General features: G+C 37.7%; 1 protein-coding gene across 21 annotated transcripts in view; it reads left to right on the top strand.

The window, feature by feature from the left end:
• The first annotated feature begins 6,425 nt into the window (after positions 1-6,425).
• LOC123839639 (NEDD4-binding protein 2-like 2) overlaps positions 6,426-13,205 on the top strand; it is a 106,083-nt gene continuing 99,303 nt past the window's right edge. For 4 of the 21 annotated variants that reach the window (XR_010410043.1, XR_010410044.1, XM_045869298.3 and 1 more), the window contains exons 1-2: positions 6,437-6,616; positions 8,189-9,450. Coding sequence is in view for 14 of the 21 variants with exons in the window: in XM_045869298.3 (XP_045725254.1) it covers positions 8,189-9,450 (1,262 nt within the window). In the remaining 7 variants the exon portion in view is untranslated. Of the gene's footprint in view, positions 6,617-7,056; positions 7,243-8,185; positions 9,451-13,205 lie in introns of those variants that run through there. The other 17 variants (XM_064586234.1, XM_064586236.1, XM_064586233.1 and 14 more) reach the window with 12 other exon arrangements.

Consider the following 13,205-nt stretch of genomic DNA (forward strand, 5'->3'; position numbering starts at 1 on the left):
TATGAGAATTCCAGAGGCTACACATCCTTGTCAATATTGCTATGGTTGTTCTTAAATTTTGGACATTTTTAATAGATGTGTAGTTATATATATTCATATATATAATTGACTTAATTTTCTAATTTTCATTTTTCTCTTGACTGATGATGTTGAGCATCTTTTCATGTGTTTATTTGCCATCCATTTATTTCTTTGGTGGAGTGTCTATTCAAATTTTTGCCCATTTAAAAATATTGGGTTTTATTGTTTTGGGTTTAGAGAATTATTTATATTCTGGATACACATCTCTTAGCAGATATGTGATTTGCAAATATTTTGTGCCAGTCTATGGCTTGTCTTTTTATTCTGTTAATAGTGCCTTTCCAAGAACACAAGTTCTTAATTTTCATGGCAATTATAATTTGTCAAACACTTCTATTGTTTTCTTTTATGGATTATGCTTTTGATGTTGGATCTAAGAAATCTGCCTAAACCAAGGCAAAAAATACTTTCTCCTAAGTTTTCTTTGAGATGTTTTGTATTTTGGAGATTTTTTAAAGGCCTATAATAGATTTTGCGCTATTTTTGTATATGATGCAAATCATGGATCTTAGTTCTTTTTCTTTTTTAAAAAATATGGATATCCAATTTTTTCAGCACCATCAGTGATATATTTGTTCAGTATTTATATAACTGAACTTTTGTTTTTGAAATATAGTTTCACAGGGTATAGAATTCTAAATTGACCACTTTTTCTTTCATTAATTTAAAGATGTTGTTCCATGGGGTGCCTTTCTGGCTCAGTCAGTAGAGCATGAGACTCTTGATCTCAGGGTCCTGAGTTCAAGCCACACACTGGGGAGAGCGTACTTAAAAAAAAAAATGTTGCTTCACTACATTGTGCTTTTATTTCTTATTTTTATGCTAATTTTCTTTCTTTCTGACCAGATTAGAAGACCCTAGAGTGAAATACCACATGACCTCATGATTTGAACAGAGCAGATGTTTTATAAATGTTTGCTGATTTGACTTGCACACTGTTTCACATAACCAGGTCTATCTTTCAATCCTCTGGTCACCTGGCCTTTTTTAAGTCTTAGTGTTTCTTGTAACTTCCCCAATCATTTTTTCCTCTTCCTGTCAACTTCCTTGGTAAGCAACAAAATAATGTCCTATGTCTCATTCATTCAACAAATATTTATTGAACACTTGTTATGTTCCAGGAAATATGTCAGTTGCTAGAGATGAAGCAGTAAACAAGACTGACAAAGCCATTTTCCTCATGGGGACTACTGCTAAGGCAGATACTTAATGGACCGAACCACCCAGGTGCCCCCAGATGGATACTTTTAATATAATATAATATGATATAATATAATATAATATAATATAATATAATATAATATAATATAATATAATATAATATGTATACACACATATTTAATGGAGAAAAATTAAAGACATTTCCACTAAAGTCAGGAATAAGGCAAAGATGATTACTATCCCCATTACTATATTGTGCTGGAAGTATTAGCCAATGTAATGTAGCCTGGGTTCTTTATCATACCTCTGATATCTTCCCCTAAATTCCCTTCTGTTTAATCTAGTCAGAGTTGGTATCTATGGCTAGCACCAAATAATATAACTTCTTTATCCTTTCAGTATTTCCACATTTTCTATGATAACAATGCATCACTTTAATAGAGGGAAAATTTTTAAATAGGAAAAACACCACTAAACCATCCCCCAATCACTCTCCTCTCAGCGGTTTTAAGCAACGGTTGAGTTAAAAAATAAATTCGGCTTCTGCATTTGTAGGTTCTAAAAATAATAAATATCATCTTTATGTAATGAAATGTCATTATTTTTTAAAATAAATTTTACTGCATGGTAACTACAAATATTTATAATGGAAAAATCAATAAATCACACCACTGATGGAAAATTAGTGAAGCCCTGGAAGTCATATATGAGGTTTTATTGAAGCTGCATAGTTTTTTTAAAAAGCAAATATATTGACTAGTTGCTCTGGAAAATTGCCTACAAGGTATACTTTCCAATGACCTTGGCCCTAAACAGCCAAGAAAGATGTTATTTCTGCAACTCCTGATTAGAAATGGTTTCATGTCCAGATCCATAAAAATTTGTGGGAATTAATTATATTCCATGAAATAAAACTATAAAATATTTTATTGCATAAATTAAGTTTTTTACCCAACCTCCTGAAATTTCCTGTTGTAGATACAGAAATTGTCAAATGCAGATTTTCTTTATGAATAGGATAAAAATTTATGTAGTTTTGTTGCAAGATAGTTTTTTTAATTTTATTTTATTATGTTATATTAGTCACCATACATTACATCATTAGTTTCTGATGTAGTGATTCATTCTTTGTGAATAACACCCAGTGCTCCATTCAATAGGTGCCCTCCTTAATACCCATCAACGGGCTAACACATCCCGCCACCCCCTCCCCTCTAAAACCCTGTTTGTTTCTCAGAGTCCATAGTCTCTCATGGTTCATCTCCCCCTCCAATTTCCCCCCCTTCATTTTTCCCTTCCTACTATCTTTTTTTTTTTTTTTAACATACAATGTATTATTTGTTTCAGAGGTACATGTCTGTGATTCATCAGTCTTACACAACTCACAGCGCTCACCAGCAAGATAGTTTTAAGAAGAGCTTCCTCAGCGTTCATTTGAAAAGAATTGCTTATTTCAACTTCCATTTCTTTGTATCATTTTATTTGTGTGAAGTCTGGTACGTCATATCCTTTGTAAAGTTTGGTTTTTCTGTGAGGACAGACTGAAAGGTGAGTGGGGGTAATAGTGCCCATCACCAGAGAACATACTTGTTAGAAGATTGGATGATGGGCCTTGCAAGGGCCGGACCAACTTAAGAAGCTAGCCTTGGGGGGCGCCTGGGTGGCTCAGTTGGTTAAGTGACTGCCATGATCCTGGAGTCCCGGGATCGAGTCCCGCATTGGGCTCCCTGCTTGGCAGGGAGTCTGCTTCTCCCTCTGACCCTCCTCCCTCTCCTGCTCTCTGTCTCTCATTCTCTCTCTCTCAAATAAATACATAAAATCTTAAAAAAAAAAAAAGAAGCTAGCCTTGGCCTCATACACCCGTGTTGTTACCACCTTCCTTGCTGTCACCACTGCTAAGGAAAAATGCTCTCTCTTGCTTCTCCGTTTAGGATTTACTCATACTGTCACTTTCAGGGACAAGTGCACTGAGCACAGTAAGTAAATAAATGTATTGTTTTATTTACAAAATGCCTCCCAGTGTCATTTTGGGAGCAGGGCAATACAAGTGAGACAGACAGGACTTGGCTTGTGACCTGTTGTAAGTTGTCTGTAGTTTATTTTTAAATAACTCAGCATAAACAACGTGGCTATATGCAGAAGTTCAAAGGTGGTTCACACCAAGGGTAGTCCTTACTCATAAAAATATTAATGGGAAAGGTGAAGGCCCACAAGAACCAAAAAATGCGAAGACAACAAAATATGGCTTATTAAAGGATGTTCAGAGAAAGAAAATCAAAGGACACTGGGAAAGTAGAACTCTCAACTATTTTGTGTATTTTGTTTCTAATTTCTCCATCAGTGACTAGTCTTTGATACCTAAGCCTGATTATGATATGACCAAAAAAATTACAAACCAAAATCACTTAACAAATACCAATGCAAAAATCCTAAATATAGTGAATAACATCCAGTAATACACTAAGAAAATAATGTATTATGACCAAGTGGGACTTATAGAAAGTATGAAAGTATGGTTTAATATTAGGAAATATTAATATAATTCACCATATTAATATGTCTAGTTGCTGAAAAGCACTAACAAAATTCAACACTTATTCCTAATTTAAAACTCCTGAGAAAATAGAAGCGGATGGATACTTTCTTTTTTTTTTAAAGATTTTATTTATTTATTCATGAGAGACAGAAAGAGAGAGAGAGGCAGAGGGAGAAGCAGGCTCCCAAGGACCAGGGAGCCTGATGTGGGACTCGATCCCAGGACCCTGGGATCATGACCTGAGCCGAAGGCAGACGCTTAACCATCTGAGCCACCCAGGTGCCCCCGGATGGATACTTTCTTTCTTCTTTTTTTTCTTTAAAGATTTTACTTATTTATTTGAGAGAGAGAGAGCACAAGCAGGAGGAGCGACGGAGAGGGAGAAGCAGACTTCCCACTGAGTGGGGAGCCCGACATGTGACTCGATCCCAGGACCCTGAGACCATGACCTGAGCCGAAGGCAGACACTTAATGGACTGAACCACCCAGGTGCCCCCAGGTCAAAGAGAGCCAACCTGAAGCTGGCCAAATCTGATGATTTGAGGATCAAAATAAGGATGGGGAAGAACAGAACAATATCCCATGTGGAAGAATTCCAAATAAATTATACAAGTAAGGGAGGGGGAGATTAACAACCAGAAATGTGCACTGTGCACAGTGACTTCCTTCCAAGGGGTACAGTATGGAAAGGGGGAAAAACTACAATGGAGAACTCTGACAAACTGCTTTAGCCAGGTGACCAAGTTTAACATAAACAATCATAAATTATGTTGGTAGTATGTACCCCTGCTATGATGTGATGAAACTGACACTTTAACTTTACCTCTGTGATCTTCCCCTCAAAAACCTATAACCCCAGTCTAATCATAGGAAAACACCAGATAAATTCCAGTAGAAGGGCATCCGACAAGATACCTCACCAGTTTTCCCCCAAATTGTCAAGGTCATCAAAAGCAAGCATAGTCTGAGAAACTGTCACAGCCAAGAAGAGCCTAAAGAGAAATGCCAACTACATGTAATATGGTATCCTGGAAGGGATATTGGAACAGAAAGGGGATTACGTAAAAATTAAAGAAATAACTATGGACTTAATTCATGTGAATGTATCAATATTTGGTTCACTAATTATAACAATGTATCATAATAATAAGAGGTTAATAATAAGGGAAACGTGGGTGGGTGTGGTACATGGGAACTGGGTACTTCATCTACTCAATTTTTCTGTAAATCTAAAACTGTCCTCAAAATAGTCTAATATAACTAACTAAATAAATAATAAAAGACAGTAATGGATTTTTTTATGGACTTCTTGAACAAAAAGGAAAACATAAATCCATGCTGATAGTAAATAAGGAGAGCTCTTCTTTATAGTAGCATCATCAGAAATAAATGTGGAGTCCTTGAAGGAATTAGGTGGGGGGAAAAAGCTAGTTTGTAAACATCATTGTAAAGATCGGTTGCAGCAAGATCATCCAAGGGAGGTTGAACCACAAGGTAGAGTTTGATTTAGGAGCAAGGTATTTGCTTGGTCTCAAAGTAGCTTTTCATAGATTATTAGTTGCAAGGGATAAAATAAACAGTGGAGAACCTGGAAAACACCTTGATACGGTGATAAAGATTAATATCATCTTATAATGGACATACATCCTGAACCTCCAAATATAATACCTTGAGAAAGACACAACTTCACTTCCGTGGTTGTTTCCACCGAGGATGCATAACTTGGATCTAACCACGAGGAAACATCAAAGGTTGATGTGGGAATTTGTATTTGAGAAGAGTCTCTCTGTAAGGGGATGAATTGCTTTGGTCATAAGCCTAAGCCCTCTTGGTCATAAAGCTGTTAAATAATCAAATGCAAATATTCCAGACTGTGATTTTAACTGTTATATTTATAAATTAGAAACCACCACAACAGAAAGATTTATTCCAATACGAAGACATTAGCAGTTTACTTGTAGTGGCAGGAAAGAATGCAGGGGAGGGAGCGGGCATGGAGAGTGTGGGGAGGTGGTGGGAAGAGATGGGATTCTGAGCTGAGGATTGCCAAATTGTTCTTCTTTTTTTTTTTTTTTTACCTGCTGCTGTTCTCAGTGCTTGTCAGAAATTGACTCTTTAAGTGGGAACGCTCAGTAATTGGTCTTTGTTTCTCAAAACAAAACACAACACAGTTACGATACGAAATAACTTTCTCGTAAGTACTCAAGGCTCTGCTGCAGTGATTGTTTACACGGATAGAAGAACGTGAGCCTGAAATTACCGAGTGGTTTTTCAGAGAAACGCCAGCAACCCTACTTGGTGATACCAAATGTGGAGACCCCTTTGAAAAGCCTGATTCTTTGTATCCTAGAAAGTCTTAAAAGCATGCACTGCGAGCGGCCTATGTATCTGGGCGCCAGGCACTCACGTTCTCTTTTCCTTTACGGATGAATTCCAGAGCGGGTCGCTGCTTTTTTTAGCCAAAGTTGACAGTTCTAAATAACTTCCCAGCTCCAAATCTAGGAACTAGTTAGGGTTTACGTTGGTTATCGCTTCTGCGTATATCACGCAATGGATTCTGGGAGACCCAGTCTCCGAGGACTGAGGTTAACAGGCCCAGCGTGAACGCTGGACTTCAGTTCCCACAATGCCGAGCGCAAATCTGTAATTTCTGCCGGGGTAAGCGCGAGGTGGCAGCCATCTTGCGTACGGCGGTGCAGTTTCCTAGATGCTGAGGGTTTGGGTGTTAGTTTCTCTGTGCTTTGGGGTGTGTTTTTGCGCTTTGCTTTCACATTTTCAGATGTTCGTATCTTTCTAGACCACGATTTTATTGGGAGGTAAAAGTCAATGTAGTGTAAGGTGAGTAAACACCCTATTTTAAGTAAGGGTGGGGTAATGGTGGTGACGTTTTTCGGGTTTTTTGGCTTCTCGTCTGCTCTTGGCTGGAACCTTTTGATTAGCCGTAAACGTGGAAGCCCGGGGTGAACCTTTGAGGCTAGGATATCTCTTGAATTCCTAGAGAGAACCTGAACATGTCTTCGTTGGGAGAAAGAAACTGGGTGACGCACTTTTGCCCGGGCCACCTTCTTTGGAGGTCAGAAGGCCAGGGGACTCAGGTTGTGTATAGGCCACGCTCTGTTAATGCAACCGTCTTGCTGTTCCTTGAGACTTTTATGGTATTTCGAATGAGCTGGGAAGTGGTCGGGGGGGGGGGGGCGGTGGTGGGGGGATGGGAGGGGCGTTTCCGATAGGACCGCGTTCTTTACAGTTGTTTTTTTTTTTTTTTTTTTTTTTTCCAGTTTCTTTGGGCCTACTTGTATCGTTGTCTAGTTCGTCTTTTTTGGCTTTTTCTTGTTCTGCCCTGTTGGAGGAATACCAGAGAGCGGGCAGAATGAAGTATTGAGTAAAACAGCGTTTGGGATTGCACTTTTGAGGGCCCCTAAGAAATTTCAAGGGAAGGAGAATTTATCTTCCAGATTGACCAGGCATGTGGAAAAGATGAACGCATTGATTTGGGGAGTTGCCAGATTTAAATATAAATTATATATATCATTAGGTGACGCACTTTTGCCCGGGCCATCTTCTTTGGAGGTCAGAAGGCCAGGGGACTCAGGTGATACATGAAATGTTTGATATATTTGAGTCATTTTTAGTGCAACTGAAGTTATTTTTTTTTTCTTTTAAATTAATGCTGTACACCCATTTGGAAACCACTCATTATTCACAGGAAGAGGGTCTGTAAAGTTAGGCATTTGAGTATCTAACGTTTGATTGCTGAGGAGATGCTGAGGTTTGGGAGCTGGATCCATTTACTCCGAAGGATATAGTGGTTTTAAACAATAAGAGTTTATGAAGACATTTATCAAAACCAGTTTGGATAGGTGTCAGTTTGGCTGGCAGATTTACTCTCCATCTTAGTACACAGTTGTGTATATCATCAAAATATATTTTTGATTCAATTTTCCAAACTTACTTAAATTCTTCAAGTTTTTAAGTTCAGAAATGTATTTAGGGATGCCTGGGTGGCTCAGTCCTTTAAGCATCTGCGTTGGGCTCAGGTCCTGATCAGGTCCTGGGGTTGAGTCCTGCATGGGCTCCTTGCTCAGAAGGGAGCCTGCTTCTCCTTCTACCTGCCGCTCCCCCTCCTTGTGCTCTCTCTCTGTGACAAATAAAATCTATAAAAAAATGCATCATTTGGATTAAATGTGAGATATATCTTTTTTAAGAAAAAGATACCTTCAGTGAGGCCCCTCCCTAAATCATTATAACAATACTTAAATAGTAAGTGGTTCTAAAATTACAATTTTGTAGTTTTTGTATTTTGGGAAAATTTACCATTTAAATGTCTTTTCTGTTTTCTTGTTTCTGAAAAACTTTTGTTTAGATTTTTAAAATATTAGTTATTAATTACATGATTTATTTGCTCCTCAGATGCCTTATGGTGAAATTGAAGCGAAATCCTTGGATCATGGTGAAGAACTAACAGGTGAACCATGCTATAAAAAACTGAAGTCAACTGAAGAGGCTTATGTTTTCTCCCATCATGGTAGTGCTAATTTTCACAGAATCCAAGAGAAAACTGGGAATGATTGGGTCCCTGTGACCATTGTTGATGTCAGAGGGCATAGTTATCCTCAGGAGGACACCACCAAAACTACAGACTTGGTGAAACCTGTGCATGATGAGATTCCTGGTAATAGTAGATCACATGTTATTGAATCCATTGATCCACAAGTTTTACAGGATGCAAGTCCTGCATTGGTATCCAAAGATGATGAGATATATAGCACAAGTAAAGCATTTATAGGACCCATTTACAAACCTCCTGAGAAGAAGAAATGTAATGAAAGGGGAAATCACTCAGATGCAATCAGTGGTACAGATGGCAAAGGAGGACAAGAACAGAAACAGAAATTCAACTCCAAAAAATCAGAGCTTGACAGCGAATTATTCCAGTTTTACAAGGAAATTGAAGAGCTTGAAAATGAAAAAGATGATTTGGAAGGCAGTTGTAAAGAACCCAAACCCTCTGAGGAAAAACTTATTACGCATTATCAGGACCATTATAATGAGCTGTTAAAATCTGAAGAAGGAAAGGAAAGAGATACTAGTAATGTTCTTCAGTCACATTGTGGTTTTCAGCAACAGGTGGAGAATGAACCAGGCAAATATCCTTGTAATGGACAAGTAATACCTGCATTTTGTGAAGATTCGTTAATTTCCTTCAGGCCTGAATGGCAGTCAGTGCATTATTTTATAGTACCCCAAGGTCCTCCTCCTCCCAGTTTTAACTGTCATTTAAATATGCAAAGATTTAGTGCTCCACTAAATCCACCATCAAATATTTTCCATGCTCCAGATGGGTCTCAGCATCAAAATGGGTATTATGTAAATAGTTGTCACATTAACTGGCATTGTTTGACTTTTGATCAGAACAATGACTATATTGACTGTAGTGAGAATACCAATAGAGATCATTCCTCTACAAATGGTTACAGTGTGCAAGATGCATATGTGAGTAATGGTTTCTGTGAAACCAGGGAAGGATGCTGGAAAGATCCTTCTATGGACAAGCATAATGGAACAGACAGGCTTATGAACCAGCAGTTTCAAGATGAAAAGTTAAATAAATTGCAGAAGTTACTTATTCTTTTAAGAGGTTTGCCTGGTTCTGGGAAAACAACGTTGTCTCGGTGAGTAAAGGATACCAAGTAAATGCTTGGTAATTCATTACTTAAAAATCATGGATGATAGTAGTTCTCAATGACCAATGCTTTCATGTTTCTAATAGAAAATCTTTAATTTGTTACACTTGAGAATGACATCTGACAGTGTAAATATTTAAAAAGATGTTTTCTGATGGAGGAAAGGAGAATTGACATATAAAGATTCTGCTAAGGGTTTTAAAAATAGATACACTGTGTATAATTATGACAGTGATGTAAGTAAATGCTATTTGAGAACTGTACTCGCCTTCCTTTTTAAGTCAGCTCTCCAAGCAGAGCTGGACTTAGGGTTGGAAGATTTGGGCTTTTGACCAAGTTATTTCAAACTTAATGGCCTTGGACAGGTTTTGCTATCTGTTAATAGAAAGGGTAATACTTATTTTTCTGGAATAATTGTGAGAAGCAAATGAGATAAACCAAGGAAAAGGAGCTGTGAGTTTGTTTTCAGCACTGTGCAGGTTCATATCTTTGATTGGCAGAGGGAACTCTTTTTTTGTTTAAGTTTCAGGAGTCTGAAGTGAGCAATACCTGAGTTAAATAGAGTTAGAACTGGTTATGTTTTATTGTTATTGTATGACAGAATGTTTCAAATTCCTATTTTTGTTTGCATTTTAAAAAAGAATATTGATGCACTGGAATTCATTTGTGCAGTTGTGAAAAATAGTACAAAGAAAAACAATACAAATTCTTGGCAGTTTTTGTAGGATGATTCAGGATTTATGACTGATCAAGCGAAAAAGGAAATTGTTTGATGTCTTCCAGCAAGGATAAAATCCAAAGAACCATTATGTAAATGTTTTATATTTACTTGCAAAACAGTCTGAACAGAAGTTTCTTCAGAAGCAGTAAATTAAAGAAAGATTAAATTTATGATACATTTCAAGCTAGCCTGTAAGCTGTGATCTTTGTAAATGAATTTGAATTTTGCATTTTGCATTTTTATTCTTATTTATTTATTTATTTATTGGGACGCCTGGGTGGCTCAGTCGGTTAAGCGTCTGCCTTCAGCTCAGGTCATGATCCCAGGGTCCTGGAATCGAGTCCCGCTTCGGGCTCCTTGCTCAGTGGGGAGCCTGCTTCTCCCTCTACCTGCCGCCCCCCCGCTTGTGTGTGCTTTCTCGCTCTCTTTGACAAATAAGTAAATAAAATCTTAAAAAAAAAAAAAAAAGACTTTTTTTATTTAGTTAGAGAAAGAGATCGAGAGAGCACGAGGAGAAGGAGAGGGAGAAGCAGACCCCGCTGAGCAGGGAGCCAGACAAGGGGGTGGGAGCGCTGGATCATGACCTGAGTTGAAGGCAGACGCTTAACCAACCAATCCGCTCAGGAGCCCCTATTCTTATATTAATGAAGATTTTGTAGAGAAGGTGAAATTTCAACTCTTTAGAAAGGATAGAAATTAAGAATGAAGTGTCACAAACACGGGCAGTCTTTTAGATTTAGAATGTAATATCAGAGGAAAGAAATAGTTGAAATTTGGAAATTGTGTGAAGGAATCTCCTAGCTAGGGTCACTTGACTATGCGTTGGTATAGAATAAATGTAAGAAAGAAGGATTAGATTTGGAACAACATTGGGGTATGAATGAATAAAGTAGTGGTATTGCAATAGAATTTCAAGGAGGTATAATTGTAGTGGGAGATGATAGAGGTGATATATATAATACATATATTTGAGGAATCAGATGTATGTTGTAAGAAAAGAATAGTAGTAACTACCATTTGTGTCATGATTTCAGTTTACAGAGTACTTTCATATATAAAAATCTTGTAAAATGGGTTGTGTTATTTTCATTTCATAGAAGGAGCAGAGGCTTAAGAGAGTAAGTTTGGGTTAAAGGGCTTGGGAGAAGTTGTAAGAACTGGTAGGAGGTCAAACTAGAGATATAAATGATAGCGTGTTTCTTCCCTGCTCCTTCACTTTAGTATCTGTTGCATGCATGGTCCTATAACTGTCTCCTGGCTTTCAGGAGCTTGTTTAAAGAATCAAGAGTAGCTGTTTAGGTCACCACATTTTGAATGAAGTAAGATTGGTTGGTTGGGACTGGATAGAAAGCCAGATATTCTGTGGTGGGGGAATGGCTTTACGTAGGAGTTAGCTTTAGAAAGAAAGGAGTGAAGATTTGGTAGATCAAAGTTGGGTTGATTTGGGGCACTAAATTAAAAGATAGCACTGTTTAGTATTGCTGAGTGGTAATGAGTATAGGAGGGTAAAGTTCAGATTCTTTGGGGGTAGTTTTCAAGTCCTCTTCTTCCTTAACTTAGTCCTTACCCACCTCTTTGTCTTCTTGTCCTTCTGCATTTGGACTAGCACCTACCCTCCACTGCAGGAGACATAATACTTGTTCGTTCATTGTTCTCAGGACTCTTATTCAAAGGTTCTCTCAAACGCCTCTGCTTTTTGAGGTTTTGGTTTATCATCTCAGTCTTCCATAATCCTTCTGAACTCATATAGTACTTATCGTTACCAAGTTTTTACTTAATTGTTTACCCACAAATTTGCTAACAGATTTTAATGAAATAAGTTTTAGGTTAAATTCTAACACAAGCACAGACTTTAAATATTTATTAATAAGCTAGTGCAAAACAGTTCATACACTTTTGTAGGTATGTGAAAGTGCTAGCTCTTTGTCCTTTTAGGCAAACTGACAGCGCTTTGATGAAAGGTTTATTTCAGGCAGAATTCAACAATTTCTAGCTGTGGAATTTTGTTACCATTGTAATTGACATCAGCTAAACAGAATCCTCTGAGTCTGTGGTTGACACAGGACCATTCAGGGATCAAGCCTTGGGTGTCATTCCTAGGGGTCTGGGCTATAGATTTTGCTAGATTCATATACCCTGTTCATATGAGGAGAAAGGGGGAACCTAAAATATTTTAGCTAATATGCATTTCTTCTACTGTACTGATTTCACCAATGAGTGAATGTATTTTCAGAAACAGGCCACTAATTTCATTATTATATCAGCAGAATGTTGGGAGTTGATAGATAAACACTGAAGCACTTTCAGAGAGGAGAGAATATGTTACACTGCTGATTTTGAAGATGGAGGAAGGGACCATGAGCCCAGATATGCAGGTGGCTTTTAGAAGCTGAAAAATTTGGCAAGGAAACAGGTTCTCCTTTGGAGCTTCCAGGAGGAATGCCAGCTTACCCATACCTTTGATTTTAGCGCAGTGGAACTGATTTCAGACTTCTGACTTTCAGAACTATAATACAATAAGTGCATGTTGTTTTAAGCCACCAAATATGTGGTAATTTGTTATAGCAGCCATAAGAAATTACAGTTTAAAGAGAGATGGGAAGAGATTTTTTTTTTTTCCTCCCTGCTTTTGGAGAAGATCTCACTTTAAACTCCAGGGGAAAGATTGACCTTTCCTTATGTTGATCTCTATTCTTAATTTAAGGAGTGTTTAGAGAATGAGGTGCCCCAGTAAAGTGGTTTTGGCGTAGGGGTATGCAGGGGCCACTCAGTAAATAAGGAGGTAAAGGGTTCATGAAGTGGCAGTTCTGCTCAGATTTTTTTGAGAAAATCACTTCTCTTTGTAAATGCACATGGATGTATTAAAATAATGTACAGTTCTTAGAAGTTGTAAAAATGAAGTATGAAAAAAAAAACTATGAAAATTAACTCATAATAGGCCATTTGGGGAAGTAGGGTTCTCAAAACAGGGTTAAGGAACAGGATTCACTTGTTCTTACTTCAGTGAAGAATTATAAGCACA

This window comes from Mirounga angustirostris, unplaced genomic scaffold (genome assembly GCF_029215605.1).
Source record: "Mirounga angustirostris isolate CCGP_5_RB_7025 unplaced genomic scaffold, mMirAng1.0.hap1 SCAF_3, whole genome shotgun sequence".
Classification (NCBI taxonomy): Eukaryota; Metazoa; Chordata; class Mammalia; order Carnivora; family Phocidae; genus Mirounga; species Mirounga angustirostris.